Source organism: Hylobates moloch, unplaced genomic scaffold, assembly GCF_009828535.3.
Source record: "Hylobates moloch isolate HMO894 unplaced genomic scaffold, HMol_V3 SCAFFOLD_1, whole genome shotgun sequence".
Taxonomy (NCBI): Eukaryota; Metazoa; Chordata; class Mammalia; order Primates; family Hylobatidae; genus Hylobates; species Hylobates moloch.
Genome location: NW_026652276.1, coordinates 83146871 through 83173861, shown reverse-complemented (window position 1 = coordinate 83173861; position 26991 = coordinate 83146871). Strand labels below are relative to the sequence as shown.

The window sequence follows — 26991 nt, the reverse complement described above, 5'->3', positions numbered from 1 at the left end:
TTTGGTCACACTATTTCTTCCACTTGAGAACCTCCAAAGCCTATATAACATGCTCTTTGATTTCTACCCTTTATAATTATATTCTTTACTATTTCAAAAACCTGTTGCTCAAGAAGTATTCCTGAATCTCCAGACAGTTATATTTGGGGCCTCCTTTCATTGTTCATGATAGATTATTGGCAATTTGTCCTTTATCATACCATTTACTAGGGTATAAAAGTTATGAAGGAAACAGTCATTTCTTAACCATTTTTACTCTTTACAAAACATTGCACAAAGCAAACTGTTATCAGTTGGCAGAGATAACACTTCATAATACCTGTTATAGGCATCTCCAAAACAATAGTTTTCAATTCTTTGTTTCACTCTTCTTTTAAAAGGCTAGAATAGGCCGGGCGCGGTGGCTCACGCTTGTAATCCCAGCACTTTGGGAGGCCGAGGTGGGTGGATCACGAGGTCAGGAGATCGAGACCAGGTGAAACCCCGTCTCTACTAAAAATACAAAAAAATTAGCCGGGCGTGGTGGCGGGCGCCTGTAGTCCCAGCTACTCGGAGAGGCTGAGGCAGGAGAATGGCGTGAACCTGGGAGGCGGAGCTTGCAGTGAGCCGAGATTGCGCCACTGCACTCCAGCCTGGGCGACAGAGCGAGACTCTGTCTCAAAAAAAAAAAAAAAAAAAGGCTAGAATAACTGGAAATTATTCTTTAAATGATTAAAATATAACGTCACTTTGCTCCAGTTGCAAAAGTCACTCACAAGGTTAGTAAAAGCTCACTAGGTATTTAGAATGACGTCACTTTTGTGGCTTTAATCTTTTCATATAGCAGGGATTGCTGTTTTGTTTACACCCTTGGCTCCATTGCCAGGACAATGCCTTTAGTCTTCAACTATCTTAACATTTCAAACTACTGTTCACTAGGAAAATTTTGATCATAGACTGATGATGGCTCAGTCAATCCTATAATTATATTTAACACAAAGCATATTCAGTATTAATAAAAAATCAGAAAAATACTTTCACAAAACGAAATACAACTCAAGTCAAATAGGTTCTATTAACCTTATGAGTACAAAACAAAATTATCTGGATAGTAGAATGTTTCACTTTTAGAAAAGCAAATGTTTCTTACATTAATGTACTTAATATCAACAGATGTACTACTCACAAATAAAACCTATCTTGATGAAAACTTTTGAGTTCTGCTCAGAGAAAACATTTGCAAGCTGATGAATTATACCATAAAACAATATTTTTAGAAGACCACAATTTTTTGCAGATATTAACATTCAAACATAGTTTTAATATTATTAATGTAAATATTATTTTAGTTTCTATTTTAAGATAGGTAACTGTATACATTTTACATAATAAAAATTAATATACATCTGCAATGCCTATGTTCTCAAATTACAATGAGCCGAATACTTTTCAGCAAAGCTTTTCAAATTCTACTAGCCAAATCAAATCACTACATATAAAAGTGATTAAAATCAGTACACAAATGCTGGTGTGTGTCAGTAACAAGGCATGGTAACTACAAATGTCTTTATTAATATTAATGAATAATTCAACAAGGTTTTCTCCCTATCAGAATGAAATTGTACTGAACTAATTCCTTGACTCTAAACTACCAGTGAACAAAATCTCCCATCACTAAGGAAAAGTCCAGAAAGCAAATAAAACAAAATAATTGTAAGAACTAAGTATGTTAAAGCACTCAATCTTTTTAAAAGTCAAGAAAATTGCTTACCATGACATAACTTCACGTTTTTCTGTGTGCTAAAAGTGTCTTTTAATCTTTCAATGCTACACAAAATTGTTATATCATGTCTTCAAATTTTGTCTCTAGTTGTTTAAAATGGTAAGCATAAATTTGCAACATTACAAAATCAGGCTCTAATGTACATCTTGCAAAGTATGGCTTTCATTAAAAATGGTAGTATATTCAAATAAAGTTGTTATGAAGACTTTAATATCACTAATAACTGAGTGTAATAGCAAAATGAACATCATCAAAATTACTGTAAATCAAAGCAATACTCAAATTACTGGCTCACATATTAAAATTCTTAAGTATATTAATGTTTAAATATTTCTGAACTCAAAATGTCCAAATTCTGTAACTACAGTTACTGGTGACAAAACATTTCTCTCCAAGTAATTCTCATTTCACTCTTGTATTCTAAAAATGCTTTGAGCCAGTTAACCTTTATATATATTTTTAGAACAAAACAGGTGTATTTCTATTAGACTACCTGATACAGAAGATAGTGGGGTATGGATGGATAGTATGAATGACAAATAATACAAATATATTTTATTTGAAATAAACAAAAATGCATACACAGCTCAATGGGTCACTTGGAAACAAACTGTTCTTTGACTATATTACTGAGCAAAAACAAAACTGAAGCACAAACACTTTTTTTTTTTTTTACATGTAACTGGAGATAGACAGGAAGACACTACTTGTTTTTTTTTAAAACTGACCTTCCCTTAAGGCCTGGTCATAGAACTGTAAGCAATGTAAATGAATCCACCATTACCAGTTGTTGTATCTATGTCACCTGTGTATTCTGAGATTACACACATACCTGCCAATATACCTGGGACAGGTTATTTTATCACAGTTACACTTGAGTTCTTGGCAGGCAGGACTGAGGAACAGTAATCTGAAATAAGTTTTACATCCTATTTAGAAGAAATCATTAGTATTTCCTTAAATAACAGGTTACAAAAGAAAGATACTGCCTGGAAGTTATCCTTTTCATTTTGGTTCATTTTTAGTTTTTGTTTATGATTTACATAGGTGTTTAATTCATTTACTTATAGTACAATCCTACCATAAAGTATTAAAGCACAAGATACCTATTATTCCTTCAACATCTGCATTTTTCAAGTTTTATACTCTATATCCACAGTATGTCAGCAGTTCTTGACTATTTAAAAAAATAAATGGGTAAAACTCTTCTAAAAATGCAGATGTCACATATACACCATGGAATACTATGCAGCCATAAAAAATGATGAGTTCATGTCCTTTGTAGGGACATGGATGAAACTGGAAAACATTCTCAGTAAACTATCGCAAGGACAAAAAACCAAACACCGCATGTTCTCACTCATAGGTGGGAATTGAACAATGAGAACTCATGGACACAGGAAGGGGAACACCACACTCCGGGGACTGCTGTGGGTTGGGGGGAGGGAGGAGGGACAGCATTAGGAGATATACCTAATGCTAAATGACGAGTTAATGGGTGCAGCAAACCAACACGGCACATGGATACCTATGTAACAAACCTGCACATTGTGCACATGTACCCTAAAACCTAAAGTATAATTAAAAAAAAAAAAAAATGCAGATGTCTGTAACTACAATGGTACTAAGATGGGAAGGAGACAATGAGAGAAGGGATGAAAGTAAACATGTTCAAGTGCAGGGAATGTGGTTCAAGTCTTTGGATTTAAAAACAAGTTCCCCAGAGAAGCTGACACTTCCTTTGCCCTCCAAAAAGGACCTGAAAAGTCCCAATCCAAACTTTGGAAAATTACAGTTCTGAGATGCAATAAGTGATGATCGAAGCAGTCAGAGGGAGAAGGATGAATGTGTCTTCCACTTAGCTATAGACTGTAGTACAGCCTCTTTAGGTGCTGGTGGATCAGTAAAAACCACTGCAGTATCAGAAGTGCTTGGAAGGATAGAGGTAGAAAGTAACGACCATAATACCTTGTCTAAATCAGTAGCAGGGCTTCATGGCTAGGAAACTTTTTTAAACAGTAAAATGTCTCTAGGATAGATCTCTCTCTCCAACATTAAATGTGGCAGAATTAAAAAAAAAAAAAGACTTACACTTGGATATAGCAATAACAGAAAATTACAAAGCAGAGAACACAAAAGAATCAGACAATGCTATAGGTTCAACAGTATTCCATGAGGTTAGAAAACTGGTTAACTCTGAAAGGTCTAGCAAAATATCACTCTTGTTTATAAATCACTTATTTATCATATGACCACACGTTGAATCCTTGTCTTTCCACATACTGAAGAATCCTACATTCAGCCTTTAGGCATTCTGCATTTCTTTGCCAATGTTGTAGCTGAGTAATCTTGTTCCGGTCAATTTTGGTGCGGGTAACCGGAAGTTGCCAGTGCAAGACCTTGAATGTGGTATCTGACATTGTTTGACAGTTTTCACTAACTGCTGTCTGATATTCATTTTCTGCATTCTCTATGATTTTAATAAACTCCTTGGCAGTTTGTCCGTCATTCGAAACAGTTAGTGAATCCTGTACATCTTTATGACTAACCAACTGAACACTGCCATCTTCATAATAGTGAACCTGAATCTTAAGCACTCCAACCACCTGGGCTGTAGGTGGTGTGATGGTAAACTTCCACTCTGATCTCCAACGACCATTCCAGAAGTTTTTAGGCTGACACTCATGGCTTTCAATACATGCAATAATAGTCTGTTGCCCATCGATAGTTTTAGCATAAACAGTACAGAAGCCATTGGAATAATGGTCTTTCACATAGGCTCTTAAAGCACTGTCACGGGATTCTCTCCAAGACTTCAGACCTCCATCTACTTGTTCTGGCTGGGGGTCCCTTGCTTATCTCTATAAGTGATTAAATGTAAAAGAAATTTTGTTTCTTGGATCTAAAACTCTGCTATTACCCAGGTCACCATGCTCTGTAATTAAAGACCTGATCTTCATATCCTTCCATCTTCACGGGTGTGAACTGATCCATATTATAATGAGCAAATGCATGTGCTGCCCTTTCCCTGAGGAGACTGTCATTATTACATAGTAGCCGAATATCACTGAATACTTCATTAAATTCTCCTGGGGGTGCATGAGTGATGAATTTAGCAGCTATGCATACCTTCTCCTCATCCAACACACGATCATTGAAGTTGGCCATCTTGGGCTGTTCTCAACATTTATATTTTGACACTTAAAAAAGACGATTCCTTAATGTGTCTATTGTTAATGGTTCTGCAATGAACATGGGAGTGCAGACATCTCTTAGACAAACTGTTTACAGGTCTTTTGGGTAAATCCCACAAACAGGATGGCCGGAGTATATGGTAATTCTATTTTTAGTTTTTTGAGGAACCTCCATACTATTTTCTATAAAGGCTGTACTAATTTACATCCCATTAACAGTGTACAAGCGTTCCCTTTTCTCCACATCCTTGCCAATACTTGTCTTTTGTCTATTTGATAAAAGCCAATCTGACAGGTGTGAGATGATATCTCACTGTGATTTTAATTTGCATCTCCCTAATGATTAGTGATGTTGAGCATTTTTTCATATATCTGCTGGCCACTTATATGTTTTTTGAGAAATGTCTATTCAGATTGGGTTTTATTACATTTTTTTGAGACAGAGTCTTGCCCTGTTGCCCAGGATGGAGTGTAATGGTGCAATCTCGGCTCACTGCAACCTCTACCTCCCAGTTTCAAACAATTCTCCTGCCTCAGCCTCCCGAGTAGTTGGGATTACAGGTGCCCACCACCACACCCAGCTAATTTTTATAGTTTTAGTAGAGATGGGGTTTCACCATGTTGGCCAGTTTGGTCTCGAACTCCTGACCTTGTGATCTGCCCACCTCAGCATCCCAAAGTGCTGGGATTACAAGTGTGAGCCACCGCGCCCAGCCTATTTTTATTTTTAAGTAGTTATTTTGAGATTATTTTGACTCACAAGAGTTGCAAAAATAGTACACAGAGTTCCTATATACTCTTTACCCAACCTTACTTCTCCTCATGTTATCATCTTACATGACTGAAGAACAACTTTCCAAACTAAGAAATTAACCTTGATTAAGTAATTAAAATAAAGGATTTATTCAGATTTAATTAGTTTTCCCACCAATGTCACTTCTCTGTCCCAAGATCCAATCCAGGATCTCATATTACATTTAGGTGTTGTGTCTCCCTAATTCTGTATAGTCGTGTTATTTCCTCAGTCTTGTTTGTTATGACTTTAATACACTGAAGTGTACTGGTCAGAGGTATTTTGTAAAATGTCCCTCTGGTTGAGTTTGTCTGATGCGTTCTCATGATCAGAAGAGGTGATGCATTATTAGAAAAGATGGTCAATGTGCCCTTCTCAGAGCAATATATCTAGGGCCCATAATGTTGCTATGTAATGCTGGTGACATTAACTTTGATCACTTGGTTAAGCTGGTATCTGCCAGGACTCACCACTGTAAAACTACCATTTTCTCTTCAAACGGCATTTTTATTAGAAAACAAGTCACTGGGAGCCGTGGTAGCTTTGGGAAGAAAAGCCGCCATTTAATAACATCAAACATGCCGAACAAGCTTTGTTCAAGAAATGATGCACCAATTCTTAGGCAAATGACTATTCTTAAAAGATAAGGACAGTTCCTCTTTTGTGATAATTTTTGTTGGATCTAATGAAAAAAATTAGAGTTCATAGATTAAAATGCTAAAAATATGGAATATTTTATATATGTTTCTATATTCAAATATAGCTGTACTTCTAGTAAGGAAACAAAAAAAACTAAAAATAATCTAATTCTTGTTTTACTTTACTTACCTTATCCTAAATCTTGTTCTACTTATGTTTCAATACATAAGAAAGTCTTAGTTTTCCCATAATGAACATAAATTATTACAATCAGCTTTGAAAGTATAGACTGGGTGTATTAGTTTGCTAGAGCTGCCATAACAAAGTACCACAACTGTGTGACTTAGAACAACAGAAATTTATTGTCTCATAGTTCTGGAGGTTAGAAGTCTGAAATCAAGGTGTCAACAAGGCCATGTTCCTTCTGAAGGCACTAGGAAAGATGGGTTCCATGCTTGTCTCCTAGTTTCTTATAACCTTGGGTATTCTTCCTGTGTCTTCACATGTGCTTCCTGCTGTGCATGTCTCTGCGTCTACATTTCTCCTTTGATAAAAATACTGGATATGTATTGGATTAAGGCTCAACCTAATGATCTCATTTTAATTTGATTAGCTCTATAAGGTATCTATATCTAAGTAAGGTCACATTCTGAAGTACTAAGGGGTTAGGATTCTAACCTATGTCTTTTGAGGGGGAGGATACAATTTAACCTATAACATTTGCTTTATTTTTAAGAGAACTTAATTGACTTGAACACGTTAACTTTCTCAAGTAACCTACTACTAAAATCCCAAATTAAAACTACAAAGTTCTACTAAAAAGTGAAGTAAAATAATATTCCAAAAATACTTGTGATCAAATCTTTCATTAAATAAACCCCACTGCAAAAAAGGCTAGACAGTTGAAAATTCAACAGCCTGAACAGGCGCGATGGCTCACGCCTGTAATTCCAGTATTTTGGGAGGCTGAGGTGGGCGGATCACTTGAGGTCAGGAGCTCGAGACCAACCTGGCCAACATGGTGAAACCCTGTCTCTACCAAAAATACAAAAATTATTCAGGCATGGTGGCATGCACCCAACTTCTTGGGAGGCTGAGGTGAGAGAATCACTTGAACCCAGGAGGCAGAGGTTGCAGTGAGCTGAGATTGCACCACTGCACTCCAGCCTGGACAACAGAGTGAGACCCTGTCTCAAAAAAAAAAAATTCAAGAGCCTTTATTTAGGATGTATAGATGCCTACAACATTAACACATCAAGTAAAAGAGAAAATCATGTTGTAATAGTTCAGAGTATAACATAAATACTCAAAGAAACTTTGACTTTATCCACAAACCATCAAGAGCAGGCCATCTCATTCCCTGATGATTCTCTACTAAGTATAAACTTAAGTGTTGGCTGTCTCTTAAGTTCTAGTTAAATCATAACTTTTCACTTTCAGGTTTGTTTTTTATATATTGCCTCTTCAATAATCTCAACTGATCTTTTAAATTCCTTATCCTGTAGCTTATGATGCCCATCCCCAACTAAAATCTGCATAGTCACTTGATTATTACCAGAGCAATGCACAGCACAGCTCAGAAAACTTACTAATCAGAGTTAATTATCGTTTAAGTCTTAGTCCTGTAAATTCATCTCTCCTTCCCTTTCTTTCTTCAATAATTGTTCCTTCTTATTATATATTTTGTGTCAGGCACTGACTGGATACATATTGGTAAAACAGATAAAGTCCTTGCCCTTTAAATGTAGAAGAATTGACAAATAAGTAAAACAACATCAAATGTCCAATTCTAAATTGTGAAGAGTGCTATGGAGGAAATTATAGCTGCAGCAATTACCTAGACACTATAATTAGAGGTCTAATTAAGGTCTGTATTAGTCAAGATTCTTCACAAAACAGAACCAACAGGATACACTAATTTATTATATATGATTTATTATAAGGAATTGAGATTATGGAGGCTGACCCAGGAAAGCTGGTAGTATAATTCTGAGAACCGAGGGGCTGATGGTGTAAGTCCCAGCCACAGGAGAAGACTAATGTGGTAGATCTATCAGTCAGGCAAAGAGAACTACTCCCCTCTTCCTCCATTTTTTTTCTTCTCTGTAGGTCCTCAACAGATTAGATGATGCCCACCCACACTGGGGAGGACAATGTGCTCTACTCACTCCACTGATTCAATTGCTAAACACCCTTATAGACACACCCAGAAATAAGGTTTTACCTGAGCACCCATGAGCCAGTCAAGTGGACACATCAAATTAATTATTATAATATCTCAGGATATCTAACCTGAGACAAAGCATGAGGAAGAATCAGCTTTATGAAGATTTTCCAGACACAGGGAGAGAGTATTTGAAATTTTGAGTTGGGAAAGAATGTTTTGTATCTAAGAAGTAAAAGGTCAGGGAGGCTGAAAGATAAGGGGTCAGAATGAGAAGAGTACCAGATAAATTTGAGAAGGCAGGCAGGATTAGGTCATAGAGGGTGTGCAGCCTTATGTAAAAATTAAGTTGAAAGTACAAAATATCCAGCTCGATATGGCTAGGTGAAAAAGTTAAATCTAATGACTCACATAACTCAAAAGCTTTTGGAAAAGGCTCATTGTATAGATGAAGAAGCTAGACTGAAGGTTTACCAAGACCTAATTTAGCTCTCCTCTTGTGGTTCTACCTCCTCAGATGGGCCTTTCCCCCCAGGTTTCTGGAGCAGGAAGCTGTGTGGGCCAGTGCAAAGGGAGGTATTTTTCCTCCCCCAGCACCAATTAAAATCCCAGAATGGAATCTCTTTGCTTTGATTAATTGACTTATGTTGTGTCCATTCCTTAATCAATCATTCTTGTCTAGGAAAGACGATATTGGATCGGCTAGGCTGGGTCACATGCCACACATTTGTAGTGTCTTAGGTAAAAAAAACTTTTAAAGTAAGTGATTTATTTTGGAGTCGGAGACAACTGCTGGTAATGGTGGAGGAGTGAGGTGGTCATATAAATCCTCCACAGAGAATAATTACTAAAATTGGGCTTAAAAAAAACCCCTGAAGATACTGGAAAGCATCCAAAAGCAGAAGGAAGGCAGAGGAGAGTTTAGTCTGGACAAATGGTTAACAAGAAGTAAAAAGTATGACTTTGTAGCTTTCTGGTCTGCTGCCTAAATCATACAGTTATAACTATAGATGATGGTCAAATAAAAAACAGCAGGCTTATCAACTAAAGGTGCAAGAGGTCAGAATTCAGAGCTAAGACAGCATCTTGAAATGTAAAGGGGAAATCTTGGTAGTGAGCAAACCACAGAAAAGTATGAGACCCAAATTCAATACTAGCTGCAGGTATACTGTGCATGAATGAAAAAGGACTCCAGGGTCAGCACAAACTAGCTGGCAGAGAATGAAGATAAATCTAGTCTTGAAAAACAGAGCTATATATAGCAGATCTGTTGGGTTTGATGTATTTATTTACTAAGTGCACTCCCTCATCATCATTATCTCAGGCGGCAGGAAGTACGAAGTGTCACAGCACTGAGCCCAAAGCTGGCAGAGCAACTGGAAATTAGGGGGTAATCTTAGAAGAAAAACAACAACAACAACAAAAACAAAACCCAAAAAAGAAACACAGAGAAAAGGAGACCCATCTCTGCCTAAATACTTTGCCAATCAAGAATTTTCACAGGTACAGAGGAGACCCAGAGGAGTCTAGCATGAAGAAGCGGAAGTGGGAAGCCAAAAGAATCATAGCACAGATATTATCAGTACATTTTCTAACTACAGTAAAACTAAAATGGATATCGATTTTAAAAACTAAATGTTAATGACTTCCAAACTACCCATCAGCCAAAGAAGAATTAACACAGGAAAATAGAAAATATTTTTACTGGAATGGTAATTAAATGACACATAAAACTTATGTGCTGCAGCTACAGCAGTAATTACAAGGGAAATTCATAGCATTAAATACATATACAAGAAAAGGACAAAGGTGCTAGATAAACGATCTAAGCTTCCCTCTAGAAAGTAGGAAAAGGACTTGTGAGGTGGCTCACGCCTGTAATCCCAACACTTTGGGAGGCTGAGGCAGGTGGTTCACAAGGTCAGGAGTTCAAGACCAGCATGGCCAACACACACAGTGAAACCCCATCACTACTAAAAATAAAAATATAAAAAAATTAGTTAGGCGTGGTGGCGGGTGCCTGTAATTGCATCTACTTGGGAGGCTGAGGCAGGAGAATCACTTGAACACGGGAGGCAGAGGTTGCAGTGAGCTGAGATTGCACCATTGCACTCAGCCCGGGCGATAGTTCAAGACTCTGTCACAAAAAAAAAAAAAAAGTAGGGAAAAAGAAGAGAAAATCATACCCATAAACAGAAGGAAATAATTAATGAGAGAAAAAAAAAACAGAAAATTGAGAAAACTCAATGAAACCAAAAGCTTGTTCTTAAAAAAATCTGTAAAATCTGAAAAACCTCTAGTCACTAAAAAGAAAAGACATAAGTTATGTATATCAACGATGAAAGAAAAAACATCTCTACCAATCATACAGACATTAAAAGAATGAGGTAATATCTGGAACAACTTTGGGCCCATACATTTAATGATGTAGATGAAATGAACAAATTCCTTCAAAGACACCAACCAGAGCTCACTCAAGGAGAAAAAGATATCCTGAATTGTTCTATACCTACATTTTTTACCTATTTTATTTATTTATTTATTTTTGAGACCGAGTCTCTGTCACCCAGGCTGGAGTGCAGTGGCACAATCTTGGCTCAATGCAACCTCTGCCTCCTAGGTTCAAGCGATTCCCCTGCCTCAGCCTCTCGAGTAGCTGGGATTACAGGTGCCTGCCACCACACCTGGCTGATTTTTTATATATTTTTTAGTAGAGACACGGTTTCATCATGTTGGCAAGGCAGGTCTCGAACTCCCGACCTCAAGTGATCTGCCTGCCTCGGCCTCCCAAAGTGCTGGGATTACAGGCATGAGCCACCATGCCTGGCCTATACCTACATTTTAAAAGGTGAATTCATGATTTAGTATCTTACAACAACAACAACAACTTAAACAAACAAACAATCAAAACTCTCCAGGCCCAGATGTTTCACCAGTGAATTCTACCAAACATTTAGAGAAAAAATAATATCACTATATATTCTTTGAAAAACACAAGAGAGGCAAGAATCTTACCCACTCATTTCCAACAAATTAACTGCAAGAAAACTATAGACCAATAACCCTCATGAACACAGGTGCAAAATTCCTTAAGAAAATTTTAGCAAATCAAATTCAACAGTGCTTTATTTCTATACTTGCTTCCTGCAATACCAACACTATTTTGAAAGGATAACCCATCATAACCAAGTGGGGTTCATCCTTGAAATGCAAGATTGGCTTAACTATAAAAAATTAATCAACGTAATTTGCCGAAATAGCAAGTTAAAAGGAAAAAGCCATATGATCATTTCAATAAGTGCAGAAAATGCATGTGACAATATTTAATACCAATTCATAATAAAAAACTCTCAGCAAAGAACGAATAGAAGGGAACTGTCTCAGTAATTGCCAGGGCGGGGATGGAGGGAGGAATTTAACTTCAAAAAGATACAAGGCAACTTCCTGGAGTAATAAAATTGTCCTACAGCCTGGAGGTTACATGAATATATACATTTGTCAAAATTCATCAAAGTATACATTTAAAATGGTGAATTATATTGTACATAAATCACACCAAAATAAAGAAACTAAAAGTAGGAGGGTTTGCATATGCAGCTTCACTCTGTTCTGAGAGGAACAGATAAAAGCAGGGCAAGCATAGAAGTGGAGAAGCCAGTTAGAAAGAACTGCAATGATATAGATGAGAGAGTTTAGTGTAGACTAGGGCAGTGGTAGTGGAGACAGAAAGAAGTGTACAGACTCAAGCTTTATTTTGAAGGTAGAATCAACAGACTTTAGATGTGAGGGTGAAAGAGAAATAGATAAATCCAGAGATCACTATATTTATGGCTTAAGCTACTGGATGAATTGTGGTATCATTTAATGATAGAGAATGTGAAGGAAACAGGTTTTGGGAGAAAACCAAAAGTTTGGTTTTTGGATGTGTTAAATTTGTTAAGTTTGAGATGCCTATAAAATATCTATGTAAAATGTATATGTTCAGGAGCTCAGAGAGAAAGTCTGGGCAGAGTCTTCCTATAGGTATATTTAAATAAAAAGACAAGAGATAACAGGCCTCAGAATCAAGGCTTGGAAAACGCAACATTTATGAGTATAGGAGTCTGAGGGAAAAAAAACTTAAGAAGGAGTTGTATAAAAAAATTTAGAGAAAAACTGTGAATAGTATAATGGAAGCTGAAAGGAAAGATTTTCAAGAAGAAGAGAAGAAGAGAGTGGTCAGCTATGTCAAATTCTGCTGAGGCTGAGTGAGATGAGGCTAGAAAGATGACACTGGTGTGAGATGGGATGTGTGTGAAAGACAAGAAGTAAGCATATGTAACTATGAAGGAAGCATATGTAACTATCTCCTTTCAGAAGTCGGGCTGTGAACATTCTGGCAGAAAACAGGGCAATAGCCAGAAGAGTATTGGGATATAAAAAAGGTTTGGGGGCCAGGCGCAGTGGCTCACATCTGTAATCCCAACACTTTGGGAGGCTAAAGCAAGAGGATCGCTTTAGCCCAGGAGTTTGAGACCAGTCTGGACAACAGAGTGAGTCTCTACAAAAAAAAATTTTTTTAATTAGCTGTGCTTGCCTGTAGTCCCAGCTACTAAGGAGGCTGAGGTTGGGGGATTGCCTGAGCCTCAGAGGTTGAGACTGCAGTGAGCTGTGATCACACCACTGCGCTACAGCCAGAGTGAGACTCTGTCTCCCCCTGGCTCCCTTTAAAAAGAAGGTGTTTTTGTACATACTGCTTTTTTTTAGGATGGGTGATACTAAGAGCATGCTTTTATACTGATGAACATCCGTAGATAAAGAAGAATTAATGATAAAGTACAGAAGAAATTAAGTACTGAAAAAGTCCTTTATAATCTTTAATAAAAAACCAATAGATATTTGCTATTGTCTGTGAAAGTTAAGAGCCATATCACTTTGAGTTGAGCATTTATTCTATTTGGCTTAATTTATATTCTTACATAGAACAGGATTTCAAAGGAGATTTGTAATAAATATACATAAGCTACTAGATGCACTACTGAAATAGATTTTAAAGAAATGGGCTGTTGAAATGGGAATAAAGTTCATACACATGTATCAGAAAAGTTTATTACAATACAGAGCTGGGGAGATATGGCAGAGGAGCTATAATCAGATGAGCTCAAATGGGTAGATAACTGGTTCATTCAAGATTTGTTTCAACTTCTTTTTAGTGAGCATGGAATGTTTTTCCATTTGTTTGTGTCCTCTCTTATTTCCTTGAGCAGTGGTTTATAGTTCTCCTTGAAGAGGTCCTTCACATCCCTTGGTAAATTGTATTCCTAGGTATTTTATTCTCTTTGTAGCAATTGTGAATGGGAGTTTACTCATGATTTGGCTCTCATGTCATCTGCAAACAGAGACAATTTGATTTCCTCTTTTGCTATTGGAATACACCTCTCAATAAACTAGGTATTGATGGAGGTGTTGAATTTTATTGCAGGCCTTTTCTGCGTCTACTGAAATAATCATGTAGATTACACTGAAATAATCATGTGGATTTTGTCATTGTTTCTGTTTATGTGATGGATTACATTTATTGATTTGCCTATGTTGAACCAGCCTTGCATCTCAAGGAATAAAGCTGACTTGATCGTGGTGGATAAGCTTTTTGATGTGCTGCTGGATTCGATTTGCCAGTATTTTATTGAGGATTTTCACATCGATGTTCATCAGGGATACTGGCCTGAAATTTTCTTTTTTTGTTGTGTCTCTGCCAGGTTTTAGCATCATGATGATGCTGGCCTCATAAAATGAGTTAGGGAGGATTCTCTCTTTTTCTGTTGTTTGGAATAGTTTCAGAAGGAATGGTACCAGCTACTCTTTGTACTGGTAGAATTCTACTCTGGTAGAATTCGGCTGTGAATCCGTCTGGTCCTGGGCTTCGTTTGGTTTGTAGACTATTAGTTACTGGCTCCTCTTTGTACCTCTGGTAGAATTTGGCTGTGAATCCTTCTGGTCCTGGGCTTCATTTGGTTGGTAGACTACTAGTTAACTGCCTCAGTTTCGGAACTTGTTATTGGTCTATTCAGGGATTCGACTTCTTCCTGGTTTTGTCTTGGGAGGGTGTATGTGTCCAGGAATTTATCCATTTCTTCTAGATTTCTAGTTTATTTGCACAGAGGTGTTTATAGTATTCTCTGATGGTAGTTTGTATTTCTGTGGGATTGGTGGTGATACCTACTTTGTCATTTTTATTGCATCTATTTGATTCTTCTCTCTATTTTTTATTAGTCTGGCTAGCAGTCTATCTATTTTGTTGGTCTTTTAAAAAAACCAGCTCCTGGATTCATTGATTTTTTGAAGGGTATTTTGTCTATCTCCTTCAGTTCTATTCTGATTTTAGTTATTTCTTGTCTTCTGAGAGCGTTTGAATTTGTTTGCTCTTGCTTCTCTAGTTCTTTTAATTGTGATGTTAGGGTATTGATTTTAGATCTTTCCCGCTTTCTTTTGTGGGCATTTAGTGCTATAAATTTCCCTCTACACACTGCTTTAGCTGTGCTCCAGAGATTCTGGTACATTGTGTCTTTGTTCTCATTGGTTTCAAGGAACATCTTTATTTCTGCCTTCATTTTGTTATTTACCCAGCAGTCATTCAGGACCAGGTTATTCAGTTTCCATGTAGTTGTGTGGTTTTGAGTGAGTTTCTTAATCCTGAGTTCTAGTTTGATTGCACTGTGGTCTGAGAGACTGTTTGTTATGATTTCTGTTCTTTTGTACTTGCTGAGGAGTGTTTTACTTCCAATTATGTGGTCAGCTTTAGAATAAGTGAGATGTGGTGCTGAGAAGACTCTATATTCTTTTGATTTGGGATGGAGGGTTCTATAGATGTGTATTAGGTCTGCTTGGTCCAGAGCTGAGTTCAAGCCCTGAATATCCTTGTTAATTTTCTGTTTTGTTGATCTAATATTGGAAGTGGGGTGTTAAAGTCATCCACTGTTATTGTGTGGGCGTCTAATTCTCTTTGTAGGTCTCTAAGAACTTGCTTTATAAATGTGGGTGCTCCTGTATTGGGTGCATATACATTTAGGATAGTTAGCTCTTCTTTTTGCACTGATCCCTTTACCATTATGTAATGCCCTTTTTTGTCTCCTTTGATCTTTGTTGGTTTAAAGTCTGTTTTATCAGAGAGCAGGATTGCAACCCCTGCTTTTTTTTGCTTTCCATTTGCTTGGTAAATATTCCTCCATCCTTTTATTTTGAGCCTATGTGTGTCTTTGCCCATGAGATGGGTCTCCTGAATACAGCACACTGATGGGTCTTGACTGTTTATCCAATTTGTCAGTCTGTGTCCTTTAATTGGGGCATTTAGCCCATTTACGTTTAAGGTTAATATTGTTATGTGTGAATTTCATCCTGTCATTATGATGCTAGTTGGTTATTTTGTCTGTTAGTTGGTGCAGTTTCTTCATAGTGTTGATGGTCTTTACAATTTGGTGTGTTTTTGCAGTGGCTGGTACTGGTTATTCCTTTCCATGTTTAGTGCTTCCTTCAGGAGCTCTTGTAAGGCAGGACTGATGGTAACAAAATTTCTTAGCATTTGCTTGTCTGTAAAAGATTTATTTCTCCTTCGCTGATGAAGCTCAGTTTGGCGGGATATGAAATTCTGGATTGAAAATTCTTTTCTTTAAGAATGTTGAATATTGGCCCCCACTCTCTTCTGGCTTGTAGGGTTTCTGCAGAGAGATCTGCTGTTAGTCTGATGGGGTTCCCTTTGTGGGTAACCCGACCTTTCTCTCTGGCTGCCCTTAATATTTTTTCTTTCATTTCAACCTTGGTGAATCTGACGATTATGTGTCTTGGGGTTGCTTTTCTTGAGGAGTATCTTTGTGTTCTCTGTATTTCCTGAATTTGAATGTTGGTCTGTCTTGCTAGCTTGGGGAAATTCTCCTGGGTAATATCCTGAAGAGTGTTTTCCAGCTTGGTTCCATTCTCCTTGTCACTTTCAGGTACACCAATCAAACATATGTTTGGTCTTTTCACATAATCCTATATTTCTTGGAGGCTTTGTTCTGTCCTTTCATTCTTTTTTCTCTAATCTTGTCTTCATGCTTTATTTCATTACATTGATTCAATCTCTGATATCCTTTTTTCTGCTTGATTGATTCGGCTGTTGATACTTGTGTATGTTTCACAAAGTTCTCATGCTGTGTTTTTCAGCTCCATCAGGTCATTTATGTTCTTCTCTAATCTAGTTATTCTAGTTAGCAGTTCCTCTAACATTTTTCCAAGGTTCTTAGCTTCATCGCATTGGTTTAGAACATGCTCCTTTAGCTCAGAGGAGTTTGTTATTACTCACCCTCTGAAGCCTACTTCTGTCAATTCGTCAAACTCATTCTCCATCCAGTTTTGTTATCTTGCTGGATGGGAGATGTGATCCTTTGTAGGAGAAGAGGTGTTCTGGTTTTCGGAGTTTTCAGCCCTTTTGCACTGGTTTTTCCTCATCTTTGTGGATTTATCTACCTTTGGTCTTTGATGTTGTTGACCTTTGGATGGGGTTTCTGTTTATACGTCCTTTTTGTTGATATTGATGCTGTTCCTTTCTGTTTGTTAGTTTTCCTTCTAACAGGCCCCTCTGCTGCAGGTCTGCTGGAGGTCCACTCCAGACCCTGTTTTCCTGGGTATCACCAGTGGAGGCTGCAGAACAGCAAAGATTGCTGCCTGTTCCTTCCTCTGGAAGCTTCGTCCCGGAGAGGCACCTGCCAGATGCCAGCTGGAGCTCTCCTGTTTGAGGTGTCTGTCACTGCTGCTAGGAGGTGTCTCTCAGTCAGTATAAATGGGGGTCAGGGACCCACTTGAGGAGGCAGTCTGTCCCTTAGCAGAGCTCGAGTGCTGTGCTGGGAGATCTGCCGCTCTCTTCAAAGCTGGCAGGCAGGAATGTTTAAGTCTGCTGAAGCTATGCCCAGAGCCGCACCTTCCCCCAGGTGCTCTGTCCCAGGGGTATGGGAGTTTTATCTGTAAGCCCCTGACTGGGGTTGCTGTAAAAGGCTTTATTTTAAACATGGACTACAACACTGTGAAAGTTAAAAAAAAATTATTTTACCTACATAATGAAAAAAACTCATGTTTTAGGTACTAAAAATATGTGTTAATAAATGACACATTTCTGGGTAAATGGAATTATACTTTCATTCAATGTAAGCATCTTAATATAAATACTCTATACTCTTTTTTACTAGTAGCAAACAACAATTAAAAAAATGCATCCCTTTCTAGACAAGGTTTCTAATGTTATTCAGCAACTCAGCATACTCCATCCCTTCTGCAGCTTCCAACCATCCACTAACAAACAAAAAATAGTGCCCAACATATGACTCATGAGAACCGCAAGCAAATTCCAATGTCACTAATTCAGAAAACCAAGTGAGAAAAAAGTGTTCAGAAAACTCAGAATCTGTACTCAAGGATGCTATCGAAGCCTTCAACATAAGAAAAGACATTTCTTTAGGAATACTATGTATGTTAAAGACTAATTCAGAAATAAATAAGACAGCAGATTAGAATACACTGAAAGGAGCTCACGACAGGGGAAAGAGAAAGAAGAGTTACAAATAACAGGAAAATATAACTACACAAGTACAACTGTGTGCAATCATTTACACAAAGTTATCTAAGGTAAAAAGTCAATCATAGCATCGCTATTTTTGAGCACAATATATCATCAGAGGCTTGGACACTTACAGTCCAGCCATCGTTTTGCATATAAGGGAAATGTGAAGAAACTTGTTAATTACTTGATGAAGATTGTACACAAGGTGGAGAAGTTATATTGATTTTTAAAAAATACATAGCGCGGCTGGGCACAGTGGCTCACGCCTGTAATCCCAACACTTTAGGAGGCCGAGGAGGGCGGATCATGAGGTCAGGACATCAAGACCATCCTGGCTAACATGGTGAAACCCCGTCTCTACTAAAAATACAAAAAATTGGCCAGGCGTGGTGGTGGGCACCTATAGTCCCAGCTACTCGGGAGGCTGAGGCACGAGAATGGCGTGAACCCAGGTGGTGGAGCTTGCAGTGAGCCAAGATTGTGCCACTGCACTCCCACCTGGGTGACAGTGTGAGACTCTGTCTCGAAAAAAAAAAAAAAATATATATATATACACACACATACACACACATATAGTGCTATTTTAGTTATTTTGTAATCCCTGAGAATATATTAGAAAATGGTTTGATCATAATATAATGACAGAATGACAGCCTTTTTGTCATTCCATTGATTGGAAAAACAAAAATAAATGAAAACACTTATTTGACAATTTGCTAAGGTATTTTGTAAGCAAATATTACATATTTATGCATCACATTTATGCAAAAGTTTCTATTTTAATTCTGAATAAGAAAATTATCATTTAGTTTACTGCTTATAAACATGAAATAATGTATAAGATAAGAAATAGTTAAAGTTAAAATGTTTCCTAACGATAAATAAATGAGTTGATTAACTTTAGGTATTTAATAAAAGGAATGTATTCTACCACACCTTTGTAAAAGAACCAAGAGTGATTTTCGGAGGTGCTTAAAGATATCTTCCACCTAATTAAACAAAATTGAGGATATTTTCATGTCTGAAATAAAGCTCTCCTTTTAGGCAAATATAAATTTTATTCTTTTTTTTTTTTTTTTGAGACGGAGTTTCGCTCTTGTTGCTCAGGCTGGAGTGCAATGGCGCAATCTCGGTTCACTGCAATCTCCACCTCCCGGGTTCAAGCGATTCTCCTGCCTTAGCCTCCTGAGTAGCCGGGATTACAGGTATGCGCCACCATGCCTGGCTAATTTTGTATTTTTAGTAGAGATGAGGTTTCCCCATGTTGGTCAGGCTGGTCTCAAACTCCTGACCGCAGGTGATCCACCCGCCTTGGTCTCCCAAAGTGCTGGGACTACAGGGTGAGCCACTGCACTCAGTCAAATTTTATTCATGTTTAAGAAACCTGTTATGCTCTAAACTTTAAAAATATTTTCCATCAAGTAAATGATCTGCCTTAGTATACATCTGTGAACTGGAGTAGCTGGAGCTTACAAGGTCATTTCAAATACTGTAAGGAAATCTAGGGCAAAGTGTCTACCAACGACTTCCTTCTATTTCTTTCCCTCTTGGGCCTATTGTTTTAAAAGACTTCACTAATTTATTAATTAAAATGATAAAACAAATTAAGATATCAAGATTTAACTCTCAAAGACAATTCCTAACAAGAATAGAATAACCAGTGCTATCCCAGTGTAAAATCCTGAAAAAGCAAAAAGACTAGGTGTTTAACCTAGCCTTTATTCAACAGGTCAATGCAAGTCATGAGAACATTTTATTCAGTGTTCAATAAAATATTATGCAAATTATTAAAAGAATGGCATTCTAAAATTGAGTTTAAAAAGGGTATTCACCACATGGGTTGATTGTAGAGCTAAGTGAAGCAACTCCAGTGGAAAGGCCACCTTTTGAAACTACTGAAGCCACAGAAGGTGTCGAAGATGAAGTTGGTGTAGTAGAGGAGGCTGCTGAGGATGGTAACCGTTCTCCAGACTCCATATCTATGAGAGGGGAAAATGTTAATTCTCAGTATCAGATAAAAAATTTTTTCAAAAGAATTCAACATATTTAAACTTTTTGTATACTTTTAAAAATATAAAATAAATTTCTAAATACATGTTCTTTGGAAAGAGAAAATATGGAGTAGATAAAAACAATATAATTTAAAATACCAACTTATGGAATAAGTTTAAGTATACCAAATCCTCTTGAGTTTTCTTATACCCCCCAAATTAATAGTGGTTTGAATACAGTAATTTCACACAAAATGTGTGTTGCCACAACCATAAATTAACATGTTATATTCATCTTATTCATCCCAAATTACCTCACATCGGTTCACTTGCAACAGAATTCCTATGTTACCTTAATGAAAAATTAAAAAAAAATACCACCACATTTGAATGGTCTGCACCCTTATCTTCTAAATACAGATAGCAATATACTTGTAGCTCTTAAGTGTCCAAGAATCTGGCCTGGGAATCCCCCACATACCCCTCAAAACAGGCAAATACATTTCAGAGTTTAACTTGAGGCAAGTTTAAACCATGATTTCAAAATGGCCTTAGTTGTGACCCATTTAAAATGACCAGAGCACTTCACTTCTAATCATCTTTATTAATTTGTTGGGCTTTGTGGATGTAGCCTTGCATTATTGTAATAACTAATGCTGATATTAAAAATTTGGAATATAATGGGCATTTTATATTCATTTTAATACTATATGCATGCACTGATCCCACAATCAAGCAAGAAAGTCATTAAATTCACAGATGCTTTAAAGAGAACACAATCTACAGTAAGTTAGAATGGTGATCATTAAAAAGTCAGGAAACAACAGGTGCTGGAGAGGATGTGGAGAAATAGGAACACGTTTACACTGTTGGTGGGACTGTAAACTAGTTCAGCCATTGTGGAAATCAGTGTGGCGATTCCTAAGGGATCTAGAACTAGAAATACCATTTGACCCGGCCATCCCATTACTGGGTATATACCCAAAGGACTATAAATCATGCTGCTATAAAGACACATGCACACGTATGTCTATTGCGGCACTATTCACAATAGCAAAGACTTGGAATCAACCCAAATGTCCAACAACGATAGACTGGATTAAGAAAATGTGGCACATATACACCATGGAATACTACACAGCCATAAAAAATGATGAGTTCATGTCCTTTGTAGGGACATGGATGAAACTGGAAACCGTCATTCTCAGTAAACTTTCACAAGGACAAACAACCAAACACCGCATGTTCTCACTCATAGGTGGGAATTGAACAATGAGAACACATGGACATAGGAAGGGGAACATCACACTGTTGTGGGGTGGGGGGAGGGGGGAGGGACTGTTATGGGGTAGGGGAAGGGGGGAGGGACAGCATTAGCAGATATACCTAATGCTAAATGACGAGTTAATGGGTGCAGCACACCAACATGGCAAGCGGATACATATGTAACAAACCTACACATTGTGCACATGTACCCTAAAACTTAAAGTATAATAATAATAATAATAATAAAAGAAAAAAGATAGTGCTTGCCTATAAGTGAATTTATGATCAGCCACATGAAAACTCTCACCATTTAAATAATCTAACTACAGAAAGATTTCTGTATTGAATTCTACAGGCAACTCACAGAAGAACTGTATATTTACTAAGAAAAATAGTTGGATTTCATTTAAAAACACTGACTAATTAAAATAATGCAAGGCTAGTGTGCCTAATTGTTGATTGAATCCATAAAGTATGTAGATAATTTTTCTCATAAGATTGATACATATAGGGAAGGTAATCTTAAATTGACATACAACATCATTAGAAAGACCATTTCAATGAGCTTTCCAATCATACAGAATTCAAAAACTTCTCTTCATATTCTGGTATTGCTGTAAATCACTTCCACAAATGACAGTACTGCTATGATGAGTCTGTCCACATTCTTACAGAATTTGTATTTCTCTTTATCAGCATTCATCATGGGAAAGGCATAGTTGCTACTGATGGCTGCATGCAGCTAATGTTTAAAGGGTAGGTTTTGGGTCAGCAACAATAACTAATGAACTCTGAGACATGTGGCTGTCTGATGGTAAGGCCCATAAAAATTATTTTTACCAAGTCTAATTTCACTAAATACAAAAAATATGGACTCTTTACTTAGAAGAGAGTTTAGGAAAAAGCTATTTTTTCTTTATAGCTGGTAACCTCATTGTCCTCAAGAATTCTATTTGCTACTTAAATATAGTATGTAAAAAAAATAATGGAAGGCGTTTAAAAAAATTTGCCTTTGTACTCCACAGCAGAAATAATTTGGTGACATAATAAGATAAGCATTTTAGCTGAGTACTTGGCATATAAGAGCTCAATATAAAATAGTCATTAACTTTTTATAGGATAATATGCTATGAAGTATAGGTATTTCTTATTGTTGATAAAACCTGATTCAGGACTAAAGTAAAGAAAATCAAGAAGGCAAAAGAAGTAGTCTTGTATACATACTGCTTAATGGATATTACTTTCCCTGAAGAATTAATCTGAATAATTATTTAAATAAAATAAATGCACATGCACAAATGCATGTGCACGTGCACACACACACACAGAGAGAGATAAAGTATCATTAGGTAAAGTGACATATACAATGTTGTTTGCTACAGTACTGCTTAAAAAAATTTAAACCTGGCAATGAGAGTAGAACTAGAGCTAGTAGTATAAGGCTGGGGCCTTTTTTTGTTTCAGTAAAGGTGTACTTTTTTTTCTTCTATTTCTGGTTCTTTTTGCTCATTTAAGTAAGAAGGGGCTTAACTTCTTTAAAACATATGCTTATGTAACCATTTTCCTTAGAAGCTCTATTACAGACATTATTCATGTATTATTTTATTTCAACTATATTTATACTAGATATTTTTAGCCTAAGATTTATTAGGTGGCTGAGTAGTCTTCTTGCATGTAAAGTACTAATTCTCTCATACTGGTCTTAAGTAGTTGTTGTTTTTAATAGGCATTTCTTAGTTCTAATAACCAAAAATTGGGTCAACTACTCCAAGTTCATCTTATACATATCCTTTTTTTTGTCATTTTATAGAAATTTAACCAATCTACTCTAGCCTTTGCACTCTAGAATGAAGATTGTCTTATGCCTGAATTTACAAGGATTAGTTCTCCAAATTTTCTTTTTAAGTTAAATATTATTCTTTCAGTTTTATGTACTATCATCATCCCCTGCTAAAGCACAAGAAATCCTGGCCATCAACTTGATAGTTAAAAGGTGAGAAGGCAATGCCTTTGTAATTGTAAAATTGTGTAACTGTGAAAAATCCACAAAACAATCATTGTCTTACCATATTGTAAGAACTAGTCAAAGAACAAGTATAGATATGTAACAAACTTGCTCGTTGTGCACATGTACCCTAGAACTTGCAGTATAATAAAAATATATATATAATAAAAATAAAATAAAATAATATGCACCAAAGGTTAGTAAAAGCAGTGGGTCAAAATTTGAGGAGAAACAGGATATTTGCATAGTCTCAAAGTATCTCCTCCAAAATATCAATTAAATAAAAAGATGAAAAGAATACTTTCACAGTGGAGAAACAACATTACCTATAACAAAATATCAACAACATGTATTTTCTGATGCCCCAGAAGAGTCCATCACTTCTGTGGCATTCTTCCCAAAAATACACAAACTCAGCTGAACCATGAGAAACCACACAAACCCAAACTGAAAAACCATATACAAAATAACTGACCAGTATTCATCAAGTGTCATGGTCATGAAAGAAAGAAAGAAAAAAAAAAAGACTGGAATTACCATAGGTTGGAGATTAAGGAGACTAGGAATTCCTTAGTGTGAGACCTAGGATCCCACAACTAAATGTGATGTGGGATCCTAAGTTGGATTTTAGAACAAGAAAAGGATATTAATGGCAAAACTAGTGAAAATCATATAAGGTCTCTAGTTTAGTTAATACTATTCTATCAATGTTAATTTCCTGATGTTTATAATTTGATAATTGTACTCTGGTTATACAACTTATTAACATTAGGAGAAGGTGGATGAAAAATATATGTGAACCGTTTTTTATTTTTAGGTCTAAAATTATTTCAAAATCAAAAGTAAAAAAACAAAAACAAAAAAAACCCACAAAGTCTTCCATATAGTAAACACTAAAAAAAAATACATATGCATTGAAGTTAAAGAGTATAAAAACCTAAACCTTGAAGGAATGAAGAACAGACTACATTGTGTCAGTGAGATATTTGCTAATAAACATTATCTGGGTTCAAACACTGTGCCTGAAGTTTATTAGTTGTGATCTTCTAAAAATTATGTAATTTCTCTCAGTTCTCAATTTCCTCATGAGTGATTTGAAGAAGATGTAGTTGAGAGGATTAAATGAGATAATGCATGTAAAGGGCAGAGTACTTAGCATTTAATACTTGTGAGCTATTGTTTTTAATGAGTGAGCATCTATGTATATAATTACCCATGTGTATATGTGGCAAGAAAAGAAACCTTATGGTATTCTAAATTATTCATGTTAAAGTGATATTTAAGAGTTATACCATTTATAGATTATGTATATCCTTACCATGGCATTATATTTTTAGCCAGATAGATTATGTGTTAAGAATTTAAAATAAATGTCTCATAATTGTACAGATACCAAAGTGGTAAAGTACATCATCTTAAAATTTTCCAAATAAGCTGATTTTTCATCTATAATACAAATACAGATGAAAAATTAATACATTCATTTTGTTGACAAAATATGTTATCACGAGTTATTATTTATAATTCAAGCATAGTACATAAAAATCTGCAGAAACTCATTTATTCATACCTTTTAAGAAAAATATATTCATTAAAATAAAAACAGTTCAGGTATCCAAGAACCATCTATTCCCAGATTTCTGTTAGGGCCAGAGCATCCACATCTGACACCTACGCTCCTATAACGGCCTCTCATTCTGACCCTTTGTGTTAAGAATACCCCTTTCATCTTGGGTTCCCAATGATCACGAACTAACCCATTCTTTGTGTTCAAAACCAGCCTAGATATCACAAGATCAAAATAAACAGAGTATAATAACATGACCTCCCGTCTATAATTCAACAATGGAAGAATATCTATTAGGTACATCTTTTAACTTAAGGCCATTCAAGAGATTATAGTTTCTAATGTATAACTTGGTCATTTTTTTTTTTTTTTTTGAGACAAGGTCTCTCTCTGTCGTCCAGGCTGGAGTGCAGTGTTGTGATCATGGCTGACTGCACCTCAACCTCCTGGGCTCCAGTGATCCTCCCACCTCAGCCTCCCAAATAACTGAGACTACAGGTGCCTGTCACCATGCTTGGCTAATTTTTTCTATTTTTTGGTAGAGACAGGTTTTTGCTATGTTGCCCAGGCTGGTTTTGAACTCTTGAGTTCAAACTATCTGCCTGTCTTTGCCTCCCAAAGTGCTGGGATGCCTTATTTCAAAATTTAACTAGGCTGAGTGCAGTGGCTCACGCTTGTAATTCCAGAGCTTTGGGAGGCCGAGGTGGGCAGATCACTTGAGTTCAGGAGTTTGAGACCAGCCTGGCCAACAGGGTGAAACCCTGTCTCTACTAAAAATACAAAAATTAGCAAGACCCACGTGGTGGTGGGTGCCTGCAATCCCAGCTACTCAGGAGCCTGAGGCAGGAGAATTGCTGGAACTCAAGAGGTGGATATTGCAGTGAGCCAAGGTTGCACCACTGCACTCCACTCTGGACAACAGAGCGAGACTCTGTCTCAAACAAAAACAAAAGCAAAACAAAACAAAAAAATGAGAAGAAAAGAAAAAAGAAAGTTAACTAGTTAAAGACGACTACAACCACAAATTAACGTAAAACACTATAGTGAAAAAAAAAAGTTGTGAACCATGGGAGAAATATGTGCAAAAGATGAAGGGACTACAAATGATTTGATACATTATAGATCTTTCCTGTAGCCTAAAGCAGTGATTTTGGTTTTCTGACACACCATCTCCCCCACCAGGCAACATATGGGTGACATTTTTGGTTGTCACAACTGGAAGAGTGCTAATGGCATTGAATGGCGATAGAGGCCAGGGATGCTGTTAAATACCCTAAAATGGACAAGAACAGTCTTCCCCCTACAGAATTATCCAAACTAAGTTGTCAGTGCTGCTATGGATGAAAAACTCTGATCTGAAGTATCAAAAAGGTTATTATTTGAAATTCAACTAGCTAAAACTTTAATAGTAATTCTATATAACTATAATAGTAAGATGAGTCAAGCTGATTTTGATGACTCAACGCTACTGTAGTAAGTGATAAAATTATACTCAACAGCTTTTGTGTCAGCATCCTTCTAAGAGTCTAATATTTCACATTTTATCCAAATTTTTAAACACTGATAATGTATCACACGCAATTAACACACATTACAATGCTCACTCATACGGGGTAACATAAATTTGCTGTATTTTACTAAAATGACATTTATCTATAACAATTCTGAGTGCAAATAAAAATCCAAATTTATGAAAATGACAGACCACAACTTCTTCCCTGCATGACGATTTTATGTACTATAAAAGTATTCAATGATCAGTTGTTAATGATAATATTGTTCAAGTTTATGTATCTCAAGTATTCCCGTTTTGTGTAATCATAGAGTTCATGAACACTGACAGCTGGTAGGTGTAAACCTGAACAGGTGCTAACAGGGAGACCGAGACACGTTGCCTGAGATATGTAAACACGATTAGTTCCCTGTATTTCAGGTGCACTGATACTTTAGTATTGCCATATACGGTCAAGAAAAGCAGGGTGATAAAAAAAAAAGTATAGCCATAGATTAAAGATGCAGAAATTACAAATAAAAATAGACTT

The 26991-nt window shown here is 36.6% G+C and overlaps 1 protein-coding gene and 1 pseudogene across 4 annotated transcripts in view; both read right to left on the bottom strand.

Moving 5' to 3' along the window:
• Positions 1-26991, bottom strand: part of BAZ2B (bromodomain adjacent to zinc finger domain 2B) — a 385701-nt gene that overhangs the window by 166379 nt on the left and 192331 nt on the right. For all 4 annotated transcript variants that reach the window (XM_058441739.1, XM_058441732.1, XM_058441742.1 and 1 more), the window contains one exon: positions 19953-20099. In XM_058441739.1, coding sequence (XP_058297722.1) covers positions 19953-20099 — 147 coding nt within the window. The remainder of the gene's footprint in view (positions 1-19952; positions 20100-26991) is intronic.
• LOC116810766 (F-actin-capping protein subunit alpha-1-like) lies at positions 3625-5109 on the bottom strand (annotated as a pseudogene).